The 19970-nt window shown below is 41.5% G+C and overlaps 1 protein-coding gene across 1 annotated transcript in view; it reads left to right on the top strand.

The window, feature by feature from the left end:
* The first annotated feature begins 18125 nt into the window (after positions 1-18125).
* RAB10 (RAB10, member RAS oncogene family) overlaps positions 18126-19970 on the top strand; it is a 101526-nt gene continuing 99681 nt past the window's right edge. Inside the window, exon 1 of the mRNA XM_006835225.1 lies at positions 18126-18345. Within this exon, the coding sequence (XP_006835288.1) occupies positions 18219-18345 (127 nt within the window). The 5' untranslated portion in view covers positions 18126-18218. The remainder of the gene's footprint in view (positions 18346-19970) is intronic.

Below are 19970 nucleotides of genomic sequence, written 5' to 3'. Positions count from 1 at the left end.
AGAAGACAAGGAAGAAAAAAAGATCAAAATGGATGTCACAAGAGACTCTGAAACTTGTTCCCCAGTGTAGAGATGTTGAAGCAAATGGAAGAAATGAGGAGGTTTAAGAGCTGAACAGAAATTTTCAAAGAGCAACTTGAGAAGACAAAATCAAATACTATAATAAAATACGTAAATTTGGGAGTTAGAAAACCAAAAGGGAAGGACACGCTCAGCATTTCTCAAGTTGAAAGAACTGTGGAAAAAATTCAAGCTTTGACTTGCAATACTGAAGGATTTGTTGGGCAAAATATTGAATGATGCGCAAAGCATCAAAAAGATGGAAAGAATACACAGAGTCATTGTAACAAAAAGATACAGTTCATGTTCAACCCTTTCAAGAGGTAGCATATGATCAAGAGTCAATGGTACTGAGAGAGGAAGTGTAATGTGCACTTTAGGCATTGGCAAAGAACAAGGCTCTGGGAATTGGTGCAATACAAATTGAAATCTTTCAAAAAACTGATACAGCACTGGAGGCACTCACTCATCTATGCCAAGAAATTTGTAAAACAGTAATTTGGTCAACTGATTGAAAGATATCCATATTTGTGCCCATTCCAAAAAGATGACCCAACAGAATGAGGAAATCATCAGACAACATCATTAATATCGCATGCAAGTAAAATTTTGCTGAAGACAATTCAAAAACGGCTGCAACAGTACATTGACAAGGAACTGCCAGAGGTTCAGGTTGGATTCTGATGAGGATGTGGAATGAGGAATATCATTACTAATGTCACATGGATCTTGACTGAAAGCCAAGAATACCAGAAAGATGTTTAACTGTGCTTTACTGACTATGGTCTGGCTTTTGAATGTGTGGATTATGATAAACTATGGACAACATTGTGGAGAACAAGTATTCCAGAATACTTAATTGTGTTCATGAGGAACCTGTGCATAGATCAAGATGCAGTCATTTGAACAGAACAAGGGGACACTGAAAGGTTTTAAATCAGAAAAGATGTGCACCAAGGTTGTCTTCTTTCATCACTCTTATTTAATCTGTATGCTGACCAAATAAACTGAGAAACTGACTATGATGAAGAAGAACGCGGCGTCAGGATTGGAGGAAGTTCATTAACAACCTGTGATATGCAGATGATATAACCTTGCTTGCTGAATAGGAGGTTATAACCCTGCTTGCTGAATATATAACCTTGCTTGCTGAAGAGGACTTAAAATACTTACTGATGAAGATCAAAGACCACAGCCTTTGATATGGGTTGCACCTCAATGTAAAGAAAACAAAAATCCTTACCACTGGATCAATAAATATCGTGGTAAATGGAGAAAAAAATTGAAGTTAAGTTGTCAAAGACTTTACTTTGCTAAGATCAATCATCAATACTCATGGAAGTAGCAGTCAAGAAATCAAACAAACTATGGCATTAGGCCAATCGGCTTCACAAGACCTCTTTAAAGTGTTCAAGAGCAAAGATGTCAGTTTGAGGACTAAGGTGCACCTAATCCAAGCCATGGCATTTTCAATAGCTTCACATGTTTGTGAAAGTTGGACAATGAATAAGGAAGATCATAGAAAAATTGATGCATTTGAGGTATGGTGTTAGAGAAGAATATTAAAGGTGCCATGGACTCCCAGAAAAACCAACAAATCTGTGTTGCAAGAGGTACAACCAGAATGCTCCTTAGAAATCAAGACGGCCAGACTTCCTTCATCTTTCATGCTTTGGAAATATTATCAGGAGGAATCAATTCTGGTAATATGGGGCATAATGCTTGGTAAAGTGGAGGGAAAATGAAAAAGTGGGAGACCCCCAATGAGATGGATTGGCACAGTGACAGTAACAATGGATTCAAGTGTAACAGCAATTGCATGCTACGAAGTGGATAAACCCAGAAAACATCATGCTAAGTGAAATATGTTAATCACAAAGAATAAAGCAAATATATAAGCATTAAAACCAAAGGTTACTAATGGTACTAGGGGTAGGAAGGAGTTCTGGTGTAGTGCTGTGGGTTAGTGTGGTGGACTGCAAAGTCGGTTTGAACCAAAAAGTCGGTGGTTTGAACCTCAAAGTTGGTTTGAACTGCAAAGCTCACCAGCTGCTCCTTGGAAACCCTATACAGGATTCCTATGGGTTGGAACCAATTCGATGGCACTTAACAACAACAAAGGCTTAAGATAGGAGTCCTGTTAGTACTGTGTGTTAGACATTGACTGCTAACCGCAAGGTTGGTGTTGAAGTCCACTAGCCACTTCTGTTAAAATATACAGTCTCAGAAACCCTATATAGGGTCACTATGAGTCAGAATGGACTTGATGGCAGTGGGTAAGGGATGGGAAGGAGGACAAAGGGGAAGGTTTTGCTTAGGGGCATTGAGCATGTGTTGTTGTTGTTGTTGTCAGGTGCCATCGAGTTGGAACCGACTCATAGCAACCCCATGCACAGCAGAATGAAACAATGTCCGATCCTGGGCCAACCTCACTATGGCTGCCACACTTGACGCCATCAATGATGCCACCTGGCTGATCCATCTCTTTGGGGGTCTTCCTCTTTTTCTCTGACCCTCCACCTTATCCAGCATGACATCCTTCTCTAGAGACTGTTCTCTCTGGACAATGTGTCCAAAGTAGGAGAGACGAAGCTTAGCCATCTTGGCCTCCAAGGAGCACTCTGGTTGTACTTCTTCCAAAACAGATCTATTGGTTCTTTGGCAGTCCACGGCACTTTCAGTATTCTCCTCCATCACCACAACTCAAAGGCATCAATTCTTCTACGATCTTGCTCATTAACTGTCCAGCTTTCACATCCATATGAGGTTATTGAAAATACCATGGCTTGGGTCAGGCGCACCTTAGCCCTCAAGCTGACATCTCTGCTCTTCAGTACTTTAAAAAGTTCCTGTGCAGCAGATTTGCCCAATGCAATACGTCGTCTGATCTCTTGACATTAAGAGTGACTAAGGGCCAGACTCTCTGGAGTTTCTTTAGTGGGTCCAACCAGTAAGTCTGGTATTTTTTTTTTTTTTTTTTTTATGATTTTGAGTTTTGTTCCACATTTTTCTTCCACTCTATCAAGGACCTTCTAATGTGATCCCTTTCAGAGCAGTTTGTAGGGTAGCCAATCACCATCTAGTTCTTCTAGTTTCAGGGTCCTGTAGACTGATCCATTAGTCCACTGACTAATTGTTTCCATGTGTTTTCAAATGTCTTCACTCTTCTCTCTTCTAGACAGGGCAAGACGAATAGTTACACTTTAGATGGCTGCTCACGACATTTGAAGACTCCATTTGCTACTCACCAAAGTAGAATATGGAATATTGTCTTTGTGGACTATGCTATGCCAGTTGACCATGGTGCCTGGGGTGAAATTTTTGATATTTCAATTTTTTGTTTTGTTTTGCTTGTTTGCATAGTGTGTCACATGTTGGGCTGTTAACCCAGGTTAGCAGTTTGAATCAACCAGCAGCTCCTCAGGAGAAAGATGAGGCTTTCTGCTCCTTCCTGTAAACATTTACAGCCTTGGAAACTCTACACAGAGTCACATTGAGTTGGAACTGACTCTACACCACTGAACAAAAACAACAAAATAAATATGCATTAATTGTGAAGAAAAAAGGGGATATAACACTGGTTTTGGGGGTCCTGGTGTGGCACTGTAGGATAAGCACTCAAACATAAGGTCAGTTTGAATCACAAGGTTAGAGGTTCAAACTTACCAACTACTCCTTGGAAACTCTGTACTGGGTTGTTATGGGTCAGAATCAACTCGACAGCACTTAACAAGAGCAATATTGATTTAATAAAATGCTATGGGAGTTTCAGGAGTCCTGGTATAGTGCTGTAAGATAAGCATTGGACTGCTAGCCAAAAGGTCGGTGGTTCAAACCCACCAGCCACTTCTCAGAAACCCTATACAGGGTCCCTATGAGTTGGAACTGACTTGACGGCACTTAACAACAGCAACTTGGGAGTTTCAAGAAAAAACAAGTTAACTTAAGGTAAGGGTACTAGGGAAAACAGTCCAAGTTGGAGGCATTTAAGCTGAAGACTGAAGGGATGGTAGCTGGGGTGAGAAAAGGATGCATCTTGAATGGAGAAAACAACACTATTTAGTCATGAAATCAAGCAGAGACACATTAACTATGGGAACGAAGTCATTTAATTTGTCTGGAAACTAGTGTGTGGAAGGTGGAATGAAGGTTAGGCTAAGATCTAAGCAGCTGCCATCAAGTGACTTCTGACTCATGGAAACGTCGTGTGTATCAGAGTACAACTGTTGCTCTAGAGTTTTCATTGGCTGGTTTTTCAGAAGATCACCAGGTCTTTCATCTGAGGGAGTACTGGTGGCACAGTGGTTAGGCGTTCAGCTGCTAAGGGAATGATTGCCAGTCACAGCAGGAAGATGATGAGTGTGATCAGAGGAAATATTTGTTATTAGGTGCTGTTGAGTCCATTTCAACCTATAGTGACTTTATGCACAACAGAATGAAACAGTGCCTGGTCCTGTGCCATTCTGACAATTGTTGCTATGCTTGAGTCCATTGCTACTTGCCACCATGCCAATCCATCTGGTTGGGAGTCTTCCTGTTTTTTAGTGACCCTCCACTTTACCAAACATAATGCCCTTCTCCAAGGACTGGTCCCTTCTGATATATGCCCAAAGTATGAGAGATGAAGTCTGGCCATCCTGGCTTTCAAGGAGCATTCTGACTGCACTTCTTACAACACAGTTTGTTCTTTTGGCAGTCCATGGTACTTTCAATATTTTCCTCCAATACCATAATGTAAATGCATCAATTCTTCTCCAGTCTTCCTTATTCACTGTCCAACTTTCGCATGTGTGAAGCTTGGGTCAGATGCACCTTAGTTCCCAAACTGATATCTTGGCACTTGAGCACTTTAAAGAGGTCTTTGAAGCAGTTTTGCCTAATGAAATATGTCGTTTGATTTATTGACTGCTGCTTCCATGAGGGTTGATGGCTGATTCGAGCAAAATGAAGTCTTTGATAGTTTCAATCTTTTCTCCATTTGTTGTTTGTTAAATGCCGTAGAGTCGGTTCCAACTCACAGCAACCCTGTGTAGGGTTTGTGAGGAGCAGCTAGTGGGTTTGAACAGCTGACTTTGTGGTTCACAGTACAGTGCTGATCCTACAGAGCCACACCAGTAGTCCTTTCTCCATTTATCTTGATGTCATTCAACATGAAAGATTTTTGTTTTTACATTGAGGTGCAAGCCATACCGAAAGGTATGATCTTTGATCTTCATCACTAAGTACTTTAAGTCTTCTTCACTTTCTGTAAGCAAGGTAGTATCATCTGCATATCACAGGTTGTTAATGAGTTTTCCTTTTATAATCCAGCTTCTTGGATTATTTGTTCAGCATACAGATTGAATATGTATGGTGACAGAATACAACTCTGACACAAACCTTTCTTAATTATAAATCATTTAGTCTTCCTTTTTCTATTCAAACAACTGCCTCTTTGTCTATGTACAGGTTCTTCACGAGCACAATATGCAAAGTTCCAGAGACTGGAAGAATAGGTTTTACAGCAAGGCGAGAAGTTAAAGAGTGGAACTGTTTCAGGAGAAGAATCCATTCTCAGGAAGAACACAGAGAATGATACAAAGAATAAAAGAATTAGAAACCAGGCACAAAGACTGGCAAAATGTGCATAGGAACAGTGGCAAAAGTGAACCTAAGTCTATTTTTTTCCCAAGACTATCTTATAACCTGTGGGGCAGGTACTGAAAGCTTAAGCTGAAAGGCAGGAGCCAAAAGCTGGTCAGCTGAACTTTTCTAGCAAAATATAGAAATAATATCTAGGGTGGCACTATAGGATCAGCACTGGACTGTGAATCACAAGGTTCAGCAGTTCAAACCCACTAGCTGTTCCTTTGAAACCCTATACAGGGTTGCTATGAGTTAGAATCTTCTTGATGATGCTTAACAACAACAACAACAATGTTATGTTATAATCAGTTTGCTGTCCAGTCGATTATGATTCATGGGACAGAGTAGAACTGCCCCATAGGGTTTCCAAGGCTGAAATTGTTGCAACAGATAGATTTTCCACAGAGGGTTGGTTGTGATGGTTGTGTGCTGTGGAGTTCGTTACAACTCATAGTTAACCTATATAGGGATTCTGAGACTGTAAATCTTTACCGGAGCAGAAGACCACTCCAACTGACTTTTTTGCTTAACCACGTCACCACCAGAGCTTCTTTCTTTAATGTTGTTAAGTGCTGTTGCGTCAGTTCTGACTCATAGCAATCCTGTCTAGGGTTTCCAAGGAGTGACAGACATATAAGTATATCTGTTTTTTGTTTTGTTTTTTAACAAATATATGAATTAAATTATTAATATTGACCAGATTCTTTATAGAGAGCAATTTTGAAAAAGGCAGAAGCCACAACTATATAATAGACTATATAGATGTTTTTTTTTCACTAAGTTTTTTGTTCTTTTAAAAAGCTTTTATTGTGAATTGAGTGATAGTTTACATGGGAGAACATCAGTTTTACACATCCTGTTGTATTTCGTTTCATTGCAATGATTACAATCCCTTCCATGCATCATTATTTAACAGTATTTGCTACTATTCTGTTTCGTTTATTTGTTTGTTTTTTGATGTACACAAAAACACTCAGGAATATATAATCATTTAAACAACCAAAGAGCACATTCTGCAAGCCTGCTTCCTGGCCACCAGCACACAGCGTTTCTCTTTCCATGAGTCCAGAGTCTTCAGCTGCTCTATCTCTCCATGTCATCATCTCTGCCTCCATTTCTGGTGTCACTGTTTCTCTGAACAGGGTCCCACATTCTGCTCATGCACTTCTCACTTGATGGTCCTCTGTTCCTGGAATGTAAGATTAACTACTTCTCCCTTTTTGTTACAAAACTTCTACCTTTACAATTGTGACAGTCGCAATTAGTCATGATAACAATTATTCAAATCTTATCCCCATCTCTTTTCACGAGACCTGTCTAGACAAAATGAATACTATTCAGTGGGGATTCTACTTTCCCCTGCACACTCTGAAACTAAACTCCCCCTTGAAAACTAGTAAGCCTTTCACTTTGTAACTTTATACGTCCCTGCCCCCATTTTAGGTAGCCAATGTCTAAATTGCCTATCCCTGTCAACCTTGTATACAGAGGGGATAGGTTTGATACTTAATGTCTTTCACTAAGTTTTAATCATTATCAAATATTATTTAACAACTCCAGGTTTACATTTCAGGCCTACATTGTTGCTGTTTGTGTTTAAATGTTATCAGGTGGGTTCTGATTCATAGCAACCTTATATAGGCTTCCCGAGGCTGTAAATCTTGGCTGGAGCAGAAAGTCTTATCTTTCTCCTGCTTCAGGTCTACTTAGATCTCCATGTTATTCTTTCCACTTTATTCTTTTTTCTGGAGTCTGACCTTCTGTGACTTGATGACTTCAGCTGGCTTCAGCAGCAGGGTGATATGGCTTGATGCTAATGCCCCACTCCACTGAAACCTTTAATTAACTTTAGGGAAGCCAAACGTTAAATACTGGCTGAGTCTCTCAATTCTCTCCATCATGCACTATGACCTTCTATACAGGTTTTCTTCCCTTTTCTCTGCCATTAACATTGTGACCTCTTATAAGTCCCAAACTTTTTCAGCCTTGGAATCCTCATTTCTAAATTACATGCAGGGGTTGAATCACGATTCAAAGGATTATGTCAGCTTGAAAATTCTGTGATCCTGACCCACCATAAATAATATTTGCAATTAATTACTAAAGTTTCAGAACATGAGGCTGAACTGTGTGGTGGTTTTGTGCCATGGAGTTAGTTCCAACTCGTAGCGGAATATGTATTTATGAGAACAGAATGCCTCTTCTTTCTCCCATGGAATAGCTGGTAGTTTCGAACTGCGAACCTTAAGTTTTGCAGCCTGATTCTTAACCACTACGCTACCAGAGCTCCTTGAGGTTGAGTTGAGAAGGGTTCTAATTGATAAAACCATGGGGGAACAACTAGAAAAAAAGGTGAAGGTTTCTTTGTTTTGACCCATTTTCCAAAGAGAAAAATTAATGACAGATGTATTACTTGGATTTTAAGGGTTTTCTTACCTGTGAAACTAAATATTAACTGTGAGAAAATTCCTGACCCCAATTAATCCCACCAATAAATTTGCTGATCTTTTCTTTCTTGATTGAAGCCAGGTCTACTTAATTTAAATTTCAAAATACATCTTGGCTGCAGATGACTGGATCAATCCCCTAAGACCACTTTGTGACCTAATAATACAACTGCTAACCACAAAGTCAGTGGTTCGAGCCCACCAGTTGCTCTGTGGAAGAAAGTTGAGGCTTTCTGCTTTTACAAAGATTTAAAGCCTAGGAAACCCTATACAGGATCTTTATGAATTGGAACCAACTTGATGGCATTCAACACCTATCAGATGATTTCAATAAAAGGAAGAGGGCAGAGTTCAACCAGTGGTGTTATAAGTAGTCAGTGGTTCTACTTTTGTTCTTCTCTCTTCTCTTTATAAACTTCATTGCAACTAGCTCACTTCTAACCATTTGTTTGTTTTGGAATCAGAAATGGTTTTCCTATATGTCTATGGAATAACTATTTCAAATAAACCTTATGTACAAGTTCTTGGAGTTTTGATTATTTTTAACAGTCCCCCCAAATTTATGTAATGGTATTACTCTCCAAATTAGACTTCTTACATTAAAAAAGAAAACATAAAACGATTCTTAAAATGCTTGACAATATGGTATTTGAGTTAATTGAACAGAGTTTGAAATCAAAGATTAAGTTTACACTGAACATTTAATGAACATTTACCTAAAGGGTTCAATTTTGTGACTCTGAATTGGTTACAAACCACTCATCTGTCAGTTTGTTGTGCTACCGTGGCTTGCATGCTGCTGTGATGCTGGAAGCTATGCCATTAATTTTTGAAATCCCAGCTGGGTTACTCATGGTGTACTGGTTTCAGCAGGTTTCCAGACTAAGACAGACTAGGATGAATGTCTGGTGATCTACTTCTGAAAATTGTTGTTTTTGCTGCTGTTAGGTGCCTTCCAGTTGATTTCAACTCATGGTGACTCCATCCATGCACAACAGAACAAAACACTATCCGGTTCTGTGTCATCCTCACAGTTATTATGTTTGAGTACATTGTTGCTGCCATTGTGTCAATCCATCTGGTTAAGAGTCATGCTCTTTTTTTGCTGACCTTCCACTTTACCAAGCATGATGTTCTTCTCCAGGGACTGGTACTTCCTGATAACATATATAAAGTATGAAGTCTCATCATCCTCATAATGCTCTAAGGAGCATTCTGGATGCACTTACCTCTTCCAAGATAGATTTGTTTGTTGTTCTGGCAGTCCATGAAATTTTCAATATTCTTCACCAACATCATAATTCAGATGCATTGATTCTTCTACAGACTTCTTCATTCATTGTCCAACTTTCACATGCATACGACACAACTGAAAATACTATGGCTTGCGTCAGATGCACCTTAGTCCTCAAATTGACATCTTTGCTCTTTAACACTTAAAATAGGTCTTTGCAGCTGATTTACCCAATGCAATATGTCATTTGATTTCTTGACTGCTGCTTCCAGGAGCTTTGATTGTGAATCTAAGAAAAATGAAGTCTTTGACAGCTTCGAGTTTTTCTCCATTTATTGTCTTGCTATTTACTGGTCCAGTTGTGAGGACTTTCATTTTCTTTGCATTGAGGTGCAATTCATATTGAAGGCTGTAGTCTTTGATCTTCATCAATAAGTATTTAAAGTTCTTTTTGCTTCCAGAAAGCAAAGCTGTGTCATCAACATATGGCAGGTTGTTAATGAGTCATCCTCAAATCCTGATGCCACAGTATTCTTGATGTAATCCAACTTCACTTTGGATTATTTGCTCATCATATAAACTGAAGAAGTATAATGAAAGGATACAATTGTGCCAAACACTTCTGATTTTAAACCATTCAGTATTCCTTTGTTCTGTTCAAACAACTCCTTCTTGGTTTATGTACAGGTTCCTCATGAGCACAATAAAGTGTTCTGGAATTCCCACTTTTTGCAATGTTATCTATAGTTTGTTATGATCCACACAGTTGAATGACTTTGCATAGCCAATAACACACAAGTAAGCATCTTTATGGTATTCTCTACTTTTAGCCAAGATCCCTTTGACGTCAGTAATGATACCCCTCATTCCATGTGCTCTCTCTTTTTTTTTTTTCTTAAATGTTTTATTGTGAATTATGTGATAGTTTACATGGGAGAACATTAGTTTTACATTCATTCTATCGTATATATCATCTCATTGTCATGGTTACAATCCCCTCCATGCAGTCCTTCCCCCGTGCCCCCAAGGTCTTCAGCACACAGTTGCTCTCCCTCTCTGGATCTAAAGTCTCCAGCTGCTCCATCGCTTCACGTCATCCTCTCTGCCTCCATTTCAGGCATCACTGCTTCTCTGGGTAGGGTCCCGCTCTCTGCTCTTCTCCTTTGATGGTCCCAGGGACCTCTGTTCCTAGACTGAAAAGTTAATTACTCCCCTCCTTGCTATAAAACGTGTACCTTTACATTTCTAACCCTCACAGTCAGTCCTGATAACAATTATTCACTATTGTATCACAAGAGACCCAGCTGCATTTCATTTCATCAGCCCCGCCTAGTCAGATTGAATACTACTCACTGGAGATTCTACCTTCCTCCAGGCCCTCTGGATCTAGGTTCCCTCTTGAAAGCTTGTAAGCCAGTCACTTCTTGACTTTGTAGCCCCCCACTCCCCATTTTGGGTATCTAATGTCCAAGTTGCCCATCCCTGTCTACTCTGTGTGTAGAGGGGGTGGGAATGATTCTTGCTGTAAGTACTTGTTCCCTCTTTTGAGCTACTGCTTCTATAGATGTAGGTCAAGTTCATCAAATTGTATGAGAATAATTTTTTTTATTTTCCTCTTCTTTTTACTTCTGGTTGAGCTCTGATCATCCAGTCACTGAAGCCAGGATAAATGGGTATTATCTGCAAGTGTGGGTGTTCTTATGCATATGCCCTCTCTTCTTATCAGCTGGACGCTTCACTCTCCACTCTAGTCCTCTGTGGCTATGTCACTGACTCTGGGCCCAAGAGTCCCCAGGTCTTGCCACACTGCTGGCCAACCAGGTCTTCACCTGGGTTCACAGAAGTCTATTGAACGTTGTGACTATGGGCTTAGCTCACCACTTCATTGCTGTTTTTCCCTCTCCATGTGCTCTTTTGAATCTGACTTGAATTACTGGCAGCTCCCTGAGGATGTATTGCTGCAACCATTTAAAAATTATCTTCATGAAAATTCTACTTGCATGTGATATTAATGATATTGTTTGATATTTCCACATTCCATTGGGTTACCTTTCTTAGGATGGGTGCAATTATGGATCTCTTCCAATCAGCTGGCCAGGTAGATGTCTTTCAAAAGTCTTGACATAGACAAGTGAGTGAGTGCCGCCAGCATTACATCAGTTTACTGAAACATTTCAATTTGTATTCAATCAATTCCTGCAGCCTTGTTTTTCACCAACACCTTCAGTGCAGCTTGGATTTTTTTCTTTACTATCATCAATTCTTGATCATATGCTACCTTTGAAATGGTTGAACATTGACCAAATTTTTCAGTACAGTGACTTTGTGTGTATTCCTTCCATCTTCTTTTGATGCTTCCTGTGTCGCGCAATGTTTTACACATAGACGCCTTCAATGTTGTAACCTGAGGCAGAAATTTTAATTCAATTCTTTCAGCTTGAGAAATGCTGAATGTGCTCTTACCTTTTGGTTTGTAACATCTCTTTGAACATCTCATCATATTATTTTACTTTGTTTTTTCGAGCTTCCCTTTGAGATTTTCTGTTCAACTTTTATTTCATTATTTTTTATCTTTTGTATACATAATTGCTATTTTATTGTTATTTTTAGATTCAGCATAGAGACACTATATACGATCAGTATACAATTCTACCACTACCAACTGCTTTGAAAGGGATCACATTAGAAGGTCCTGAATAGAGTGGGAAAAAATGTGGGACAAAACTCAAAATCTTAAGCGAGACCAGGTTTGCTGGTCAGATAGAGACTAGTGGCACCCTGAGACTATGGCCCTTGGGAACCCTTTAGGTCTGCCATTGAACTCATCCCCATGGCTCAATTTCCAGTGAAGCAATAATAGATAGGTACACAGGAGGGACAACAACACTAGTGAGGTACACACACCTTAGAATGGTTAACCATTTGAGATCAAAAGTACAGCATTTACCTAAGGACAAAATTCAGGTTGGGGAAAAAAAAAGGAATGGAAACAAGAAACAAAGGAGTAAATGGGATGTGATGTTATATGGAGGAGATTGCAATCATTGAGATGAAGTAAAGTGTATGATCTATTCAATGGAAAATCGAAGATGTGCTCTGCAAACCTTCACTCAATTCACAATAAAAAACAAAACAAAACTGCCCCATCCCATGGAATGCTACATTGATGCCCAAGAGAGTCAATGCCTCCCACAATTCAACATGTTTTTTCTGGTTGTAACAAAAATTAAACAACTAGCAAATGATTTTACCTCTTAAAGAAAACAATCATTTACATTAAAAAAAAAGAGGGGGAGGTTGAAGTGGGATTTCCTTCTTCTTGAAAGTGTTACTAAAGCTACTCAAAAACTTGCATTTACAAAATAGTTGGTAAAAATATTCTTCTGGACTGTTCGAGAAGGGAGGTATAGGGACCACTGATGAGACGTGATAGACAAACATTAATCATATTTGGCTTCTTTCTCTCTTGCTTCCTCAGCGGCTTGACTCTCCTCATGTTTAGTTTCTCCATTTTCAGTAGGTAGCCATTTCAGTCTGTTTTCCCTTTGCTCCTCTTTCCCCTTTTGTTTGTACTTTTGTGGGGCTGAAGATGTATCCTTTGCTGTTGTCTTTTTGGACTTAATTCCTACTTTTGCAGGAGAAGCTTTAGGTGACAACCTCATCATTCTCCTCTTGGGCTCCTCCTTCATAGCCCCTTTGGTAGAGTTGGACTTTCTTCTTGGGTATCTTGGCAGTGGAGAAGGCCTATGCCTGGTGTTTGCATACCAGGACATAAATATGTCAATATTTCTTTCATTAGCTTTAGCTTCTATGTTTTAGTTTCAGTCTCTTGTGACATCGTTTTGGTCTTTCCTTTCCTTTCTGTCTTTTGAATGACCTATTGCTTCCTTTCTGCATCATGTTCTTGATGTCATCTCACAACAACTTTGGTCTTTGGTCATTAGTGTCTAATGCATCAAATTTAGAAAAGGGTCTTTTAACTTCAAGCGGGATCTATTCAATATTATATTTTGGCTCTTGTGGACTTGTTTTCATTTTCTTCAGTTTCAGCCTGAAGTTGCATATGAGCAATTGGCGACCTGTTCCACAGTGGGCCCCTGACCTTGTTTTGGCTGATGTTATTGAACTTTTTTATTGTCTCTTCTGACAGACGTAGTCAATTTGATTTTTGTGTATTCTATCTTGTGAGGTTCACATGTATAGTCACCATTTGAGTTGTTGAAAAAAGGTATTTACAATGAAGAAGTTGTTGATCATGCAGAATTCTATCATGCAATCTCCAGCATCATTTCTACTTATCAAGGTCATATTTTCCAACTCTCCTATTCTGATTACCAGTAATTATCAGTGCATCTTTTTTTTTCTTCAATGCATCTTGATCAATTTCAGACTGAAGTTGGTAGAACTGTTCAATTTCATCATCATTCGCTTTAGTAGTTAGTGAATACATTTGAGCAGTAGTGGTAAGATGGATTGGTCTTTCTTGTAGGTGTATGGCTATTATCCTATTACACACAGCATTGTAATGCAAGATAGATCTTGAAATGCTCTTTTTGACGATGAGTGTGATGATATTTCTTTTCAATTTGTCATCTGAGCATAGTAAACCATATGACTGTCCATTTCAGTTGAGGAAGACCCCCAACGAGATGGATCAGCCAGGTGGCATCATTGATGGCGTCAAGTGTGGCAGCGGTAGTGAGGTTGGCCCAGGATTGGACATTGTTTCATTCTGCTGTGCATGGGGTCGCTATGAGTCGGTTCCAACTCGATGGCACCTGACGACGACAACAACAACAGTACCTAGGATATTGATCTATTTCGCTTTTGACAACTTCCAGTTTTCCTAAATTCATACTTCATAATTGCATGTTTTGATTATTAATGGATGCTTGCAGCTGTTTCTCATTTTGAGTTGTACCCCATTAACAAATGAAGGTTCCGAAAGATTTGATTCCTTCAAGTCCTTAGGGTAGGTTTTACTTTAAGGAGTTATCTCTTCTTCTCTAGTTTTATTTTGAGTACCTTCCAACCTAAGGGGCTTATCCTCTGTCACTATATCAGACAATGTTCCACTGCTTTCATAAGGATTTTAGAGGCTAACCTTGTGCATCTGAAATCAGAGTGTTAAGAAATTGGGGGCCTTGAGAAGATTTTAGCCAAGCCAATGTAAAATGGAACCTAATAGCCATCTTTGTGCAACAGTTATGATTTAACTCCCTCCCTAGCACAGTTACTCCATAGGGTAAGCACTAGACTTCAAATCACAAGGTTGGTCGTTCAAGCCCACCACTTGCTCCATGGGAGAAAGATGAGGCTTTCTGTTCCTGCAAAGACTTATGGTGGTGGTGGAGTGCTGTGGAGTCGGTTCTGACTCATAGCGACCCTGTACAGGGTTTCAGAGGTTGTAAATCTTTACGGGAGCAGAAAGCCTCATCTTTCTCCCACGGAACAGCTGGTAGTTTCGAACTGCTGACCCTGAGATTAGCAGCCCGATTTGTAACCACTACGCTACCAGAGATCCTATATAGGGTCTCTATGACTCAGAACCTACTGGACTGCACTTAACAACAACTTGCTGCTTTCTGTAATCAATCACTTCTGACTGTACCCCATGTTCCCTAATTGCCTTTTCCTAACTATCTTTCCTAATCACTATCTTATAATTAATAGCTTTTTAAATTTAGAAGATTAATCACTTTTTAAAAATCTTTAAAGCCGAAATGGCCCTAATAAAAGAGGAAACCACTCTGCTGAGAACAAAGATCAAATAGCAAACAGAAATGGTTGATTGATTACTATGTCCTGGACATGAGCTCCCAAACTCCTGGCATGACCACCTTAACTACAACAATGGAAAGACAATGTAACAGTGTCTGGCCACAAGTTCTGCAGTCCTGATTTTCTTCCCCCTTAAAAGTCCCAGGCTGCCTTCCAGTCAGAGGCAGATCTGGGAGCATCCTGCTCCTCTGTCCCCCTGTATTGTTGTTGTTCTTAAGTGCCATTGAGTTGGTTCTTACTCATCGTGACCCTGTATAGGGTTTTTGGAGAGCAATTGGTGGATTTGAACCACCCATCTTGTGGTTCAATAGATATGCAAATAAACGTTTTGCTTTCTGCTCTGAGTCCTATCTCTTAGGACTGGCTATGTTTGTGGCTTCAAAACCCTTTTGCAATAACACTCCTCTCCTTCTTCCGAATCTGTCTTAGTCTGACAGCTGTCCACCATGGGTGACCCTGCTGATATTTATAAGACTGATGGCACAGCTTCCAGCATCACAGTAACATACAAGTCACCATATTTGTTTGTCACAGGACAAACTGACAGACAAGTAGTAGCTTCTGAAAATTAGCCAGTGAATACATTATGGATCACAACAGTACACCGTGGGACTAGTTTGCTTTGGCCATGTTATCATGAGGACTCAATCACTAGAGAAGCACATCAAGCTTGCTGAAAGACAGGGCCAATGAAAGCATGGGTGACCCTTGGTGAGATGGATTGGCACAATAGCCACAAAGATGTCCTTGATCATTGTCAGTGATTATGAGAATCACGCAGGCAAAGCGGTTTCATTCTGATGGGATGGCTACTAACATCTGTTGTTAAGTGCCTTCAAGTAGGTTCTGACACATACCCACCCTGTACAGGGTCTTTTTGCAAGGCTTTAAGAAAAATCTTTGCAGTAGCTTGAACTGCGACCTTGTGGTTTGCAGACCAGTACTTACCGTATGGAGCCACTGCGCTCCCAGCTAACAACATTGCTAGCCTATTTTAGAATTGTTGGTATTATCATAAGGTATTTCCAATTGGAGGAAGAATGACTTATAGAGGTTAATAGGGTTTAAGTGGCGGGACTAAGAAGAGCAGTCAGAACTGAAGAGCAAGATGTATTAAAGAAGACAGGCAGGCATCTTCAGTAACAAAGGTTTACGGATGGTTGGAAATGAACAATATAAATCTTTAAACAACAGAACGAAATATGATGACCCTAGCTGCCTGAAAGATTAGTTTTGATTATACACTAAATACAAAAAACATGTTGGAGGAAGGTAAAATTGTAGTTTTAACTTCCCTGTCCCTTTTCCTCTCCCAATCCGTTTCTTGCTTTTCAGATGTCCCAGGGTTTCTATTGTCTTAGGTGGAACCAGCCCACCAGGTTCAACTACTTTTCCACCACATCCTAGGTGTGCTTCTGAGTGAAGCACGCTGAGAAGGGTAGGGCAGAAGTATGAATATTGGAGCAACAGAAAGTAAAAGGAAGGTACAAATGTCTGATGGTGAGAGAGCGAAGGGACAAGAGGGTAAGGCAAAGGAACAGAAAGTGCGAGCAGGAGTGCTGCATGGGGGTGGGGTAGGTTTCACTCTTGTTCAATTTTGACAATGGTGGCTCGATTTTTGGGAGGAGGGCCCCTTCCGCTCAGTAAAGCTCTAGGGCTCTCCTAGATTCCAAAAAGACAGCAAAGCCCTGGAGCGGGTGTTCTGTGCAGATCACAGCAGCAAGCTTCCACTCCGTGGGGGAGGCTCTTCTTGTGCCCAAGTATTCTCAGCCCTCTTCTCCTCGCCCAGGAAGGCCGATTACATCATTTTAACCTGAGCTGCAAGGCCAGTTTTTCGATTTCAAACTCCTGTTCTCATGAACACCGACTCTTGTTCCTTTAAGTAAATCGGAGCCGAACGCGAACGTTTCCATTGTCAGGATTATCCCAGGAGGGCGAACACTTCACGATGTGTCTCGTTTTAGCAGCGGCTCCAGCTGCTCCGCGGGAGAAAGATGAGGCGTTCTGCTCCCGTAAAGATTAACAGCCTTGGAAAACCTGTGCAGGGTAGCTATGAGTCGGAACCGACTCCACGGCACATAACAACAACAACAACAGTAATCCAAGACATGACCTTTTCTCGCATTTACGAGCTACACCTACACAGAAACACATGGTTACCAAGACTCTCACTGAGCCAAGAACCTTAGCTCTACATCTACAACAAGCGGTCCAACCTAGCAGAGTCCGGAGGACACCCCGGGGAGGGCGGGAGGGGTCAAGAGACTAGTCCACCGTGTTGCGACTGCGCAGTCACTAGGCAGCTCCTAACCGCAGGGCGTGCTCGTAACGCAGCGCACCCTATCAGGCGGCCACAGGGAGCGCGCCTGAGGCCTCGCCCTTTTTTGACTCTGCCGTTTCGACTAGGCTTTAGACCGAGGTTTGGAGATCCGAGCGCTCCACCCTCCTCCCGTGTGCCCCAACACCCTCTTGCGCGCGTGCGCAAAAGCGAACCGCAGGGTGAGGGCGAGAGGGAAGGGCGGGCGTACGTCTTTGCGTGCATCTCAGGCAGCGCGCACGCCAGCGTGAGAGGGCACGAGGAAAAGGTGGCTCTGGCCGGGGCGGTACAGCTTCCCGTGGCTATGTAGCTGAGCCTGTCGGCTCCGGGTCCTTCTTCGCTGCCATCGCCACGTTCTAGCGCGGAGTTGCCGCTCAGAAGAGAGACCGTCCTCACTCCTGCCGTGCTTCCTCGACGGCAGAGCTTGCTCGCTCGCCCGTGGGAGCGTCCCGGCCGAGCAGCACTGAGGGGGGAGGGGAGGCCATTTTGTCCCGACCGACTCCCCGGAACCGGGCGGAGCGGCTGGGAGAGGCTGCGGAGCTGCGGTCACCGCCCTCGGAGGCCCCGGACGTCGCCCCCGTCGGGGCTTCCTGGACAAGGCCGTTCGTAGGTCGCCCGCACCCGTTCGAGCCCTCCTTTTTCCCACGCTTCCCGGGTTCTCCGGCCTGAGAACGCCGGAGTGAGGAGTTGGTCGTAGTGAGAGGGACCGATCCCTTGGGGCCGCCGACGGCGAGAGCCTGAGCCGCTCCTCCCAATGGCGAAGAAGACGTACGACCTGCTTTTCAAGCTGCTCCTAATCGGGGACTCGGGAGTGGGGAAGACCTGCGTCCTTTTTCGTTTTTCGGATGATGCCTTCAATACCACCTTTATTTCCACCATAGGTAAGACTTCTGGGAGGATGGTGTACAGTCTCTGTAACTGCAAACCGTTCCTTTTACTCCAGACATCTTGCTTCCCGTAATATACGCCTTTGTTTCAGTGATTCCTATTCCCAGCGACAGATTCAAGTTGCTGTTTGAATCGGCATTGAGCTTACTGGGGCGGGGTCTGCCCATGCTTTCCATCGGGTCTCTTGCTTTCCAGTCTCCCATTCTGCTTAGTGCCTGATGGTACCCGATTGAACAACGTTCCAGAATCCGGTTTCTTGAAGGTTTCCCCATTATTTGTATGGAAAAAACCCTTCAAGGTTTTTCCCATACTTGATGTGTGATATTTGTAAAGGATGTAGTTTCGTGGTTTGCATTGAAGCCGTTCTTAGTCATTTGGTAAAGGCCTGAATTTACACTTGGGTCGAAGAGAATTCCATATGGTCATAACTTAGACTAAACTTGAGGGTTTGGTTGAAGAATAATTAAGGCAAATTAGAGGGGAGAACCGAGTTGACTAATCCATTGATGTGTCAAACAATCGGAGGCGCTTGGGGTGGGACTCTGGCTTGTGTGCCTCACACTAGTGCTCTCTGAGACAGCACCAGAAGCAGTGATCTAAGGGGTGGTGGTCAGTTCTGTCCTCAAGCCCGACGTAATGAAGGCAACTTCTGTCTTCCCTTTTACTTTGCTCTAGAATTTACGGGAAAGTATTTTGCCAGTCATAGCTCTATGGACTTCTAATGTACTTTCACGTCATGTTTCAGAATTATTTAATATGGAAGTAAAAGCTAGTAAAGATTGACCTTTTAAATCGGTTTCCCGTTTAGGCTAAGAACAGGGAAGGCTCTTGGAAAGTCCCTTTTAACACTGATTGGGAGGTTTTGTGCCATCAGTACTAATGTGCTAAATGAATTGTGTATAAAACCCGTTTCTCCACATAATAAACTTTGTAAAGGATACATGGGCACTTCTGTCACATGGAGTCCAGCAAACTCAGTCCTATTACAGGGCAAAGAAATCTATTTTAGGTGTAACTGATTTTATACTGATGATTTTTAAAAGCAACTGCTGTCTCTTTCAACTTTGGGAGTTCTCAAAATGAAACTGAGCTTTGAACAATTTATACCAATACTGAAACCTTTTAAGAAAAATATTTATCAGCTATTTAATTCCTTTTCATATGAAGCAGATGGGGCAAGTGATTATTTTATCTTTTTTGGGGGAATAACTTTCACTCTGTTAGATTTAATGAAACTTAGAACTTGTTCTATGCCTTGTGGGTTAGCACTTTTCTAGCACTGAGTTTGCTTTTAATATATCACTTTTAGCTGTAGCTGGGTAGGATTAGGTGGTTAGATTGCCAAACAAATATTTTTTGAGTGGTTACGAATCGGGCTGCGAACCTTAAGGTCAGCGGTTCGAAACTACCAGCCGCTCCGCGGGAGAAAGATAAGGCTTTCTACTCCCGTAAGGATTTACACCCTCGGAAACCCTGTACAGACAGGGTCGCTATGGGTCGGGACCGACTCGACGGCACTTAACAACAAATATATATACAAATGTTTGAAGTCTGCATCATTTACTATTGTGTGTATATTGATTCAGGTTTTAACAATAGCAAGTGCATGCATGTTAAT

The sequence above is a fragment of the Chrysochloris asiatica genome, unplaced genomic scaffold, assembly GCF_000296735.1.
Source record: "Chrysochloris asiatica unplaced genomic scaffold, ChrAsi1.0 scaffold00016, whole genome shotgun sequence".
In the NCBI taxonomy this organism is placed as follows: Eukaryota; Metazoa; Chordata; class Mammalia; order Afrosoricida; family Chrysochloridae; genus Chrysochloris; species Chrysochloris asiatica.
Note: the sequence above shows the minus strand (reverse complement) of the source record. Positions and strands in the feature narration are given on the sequence as shown.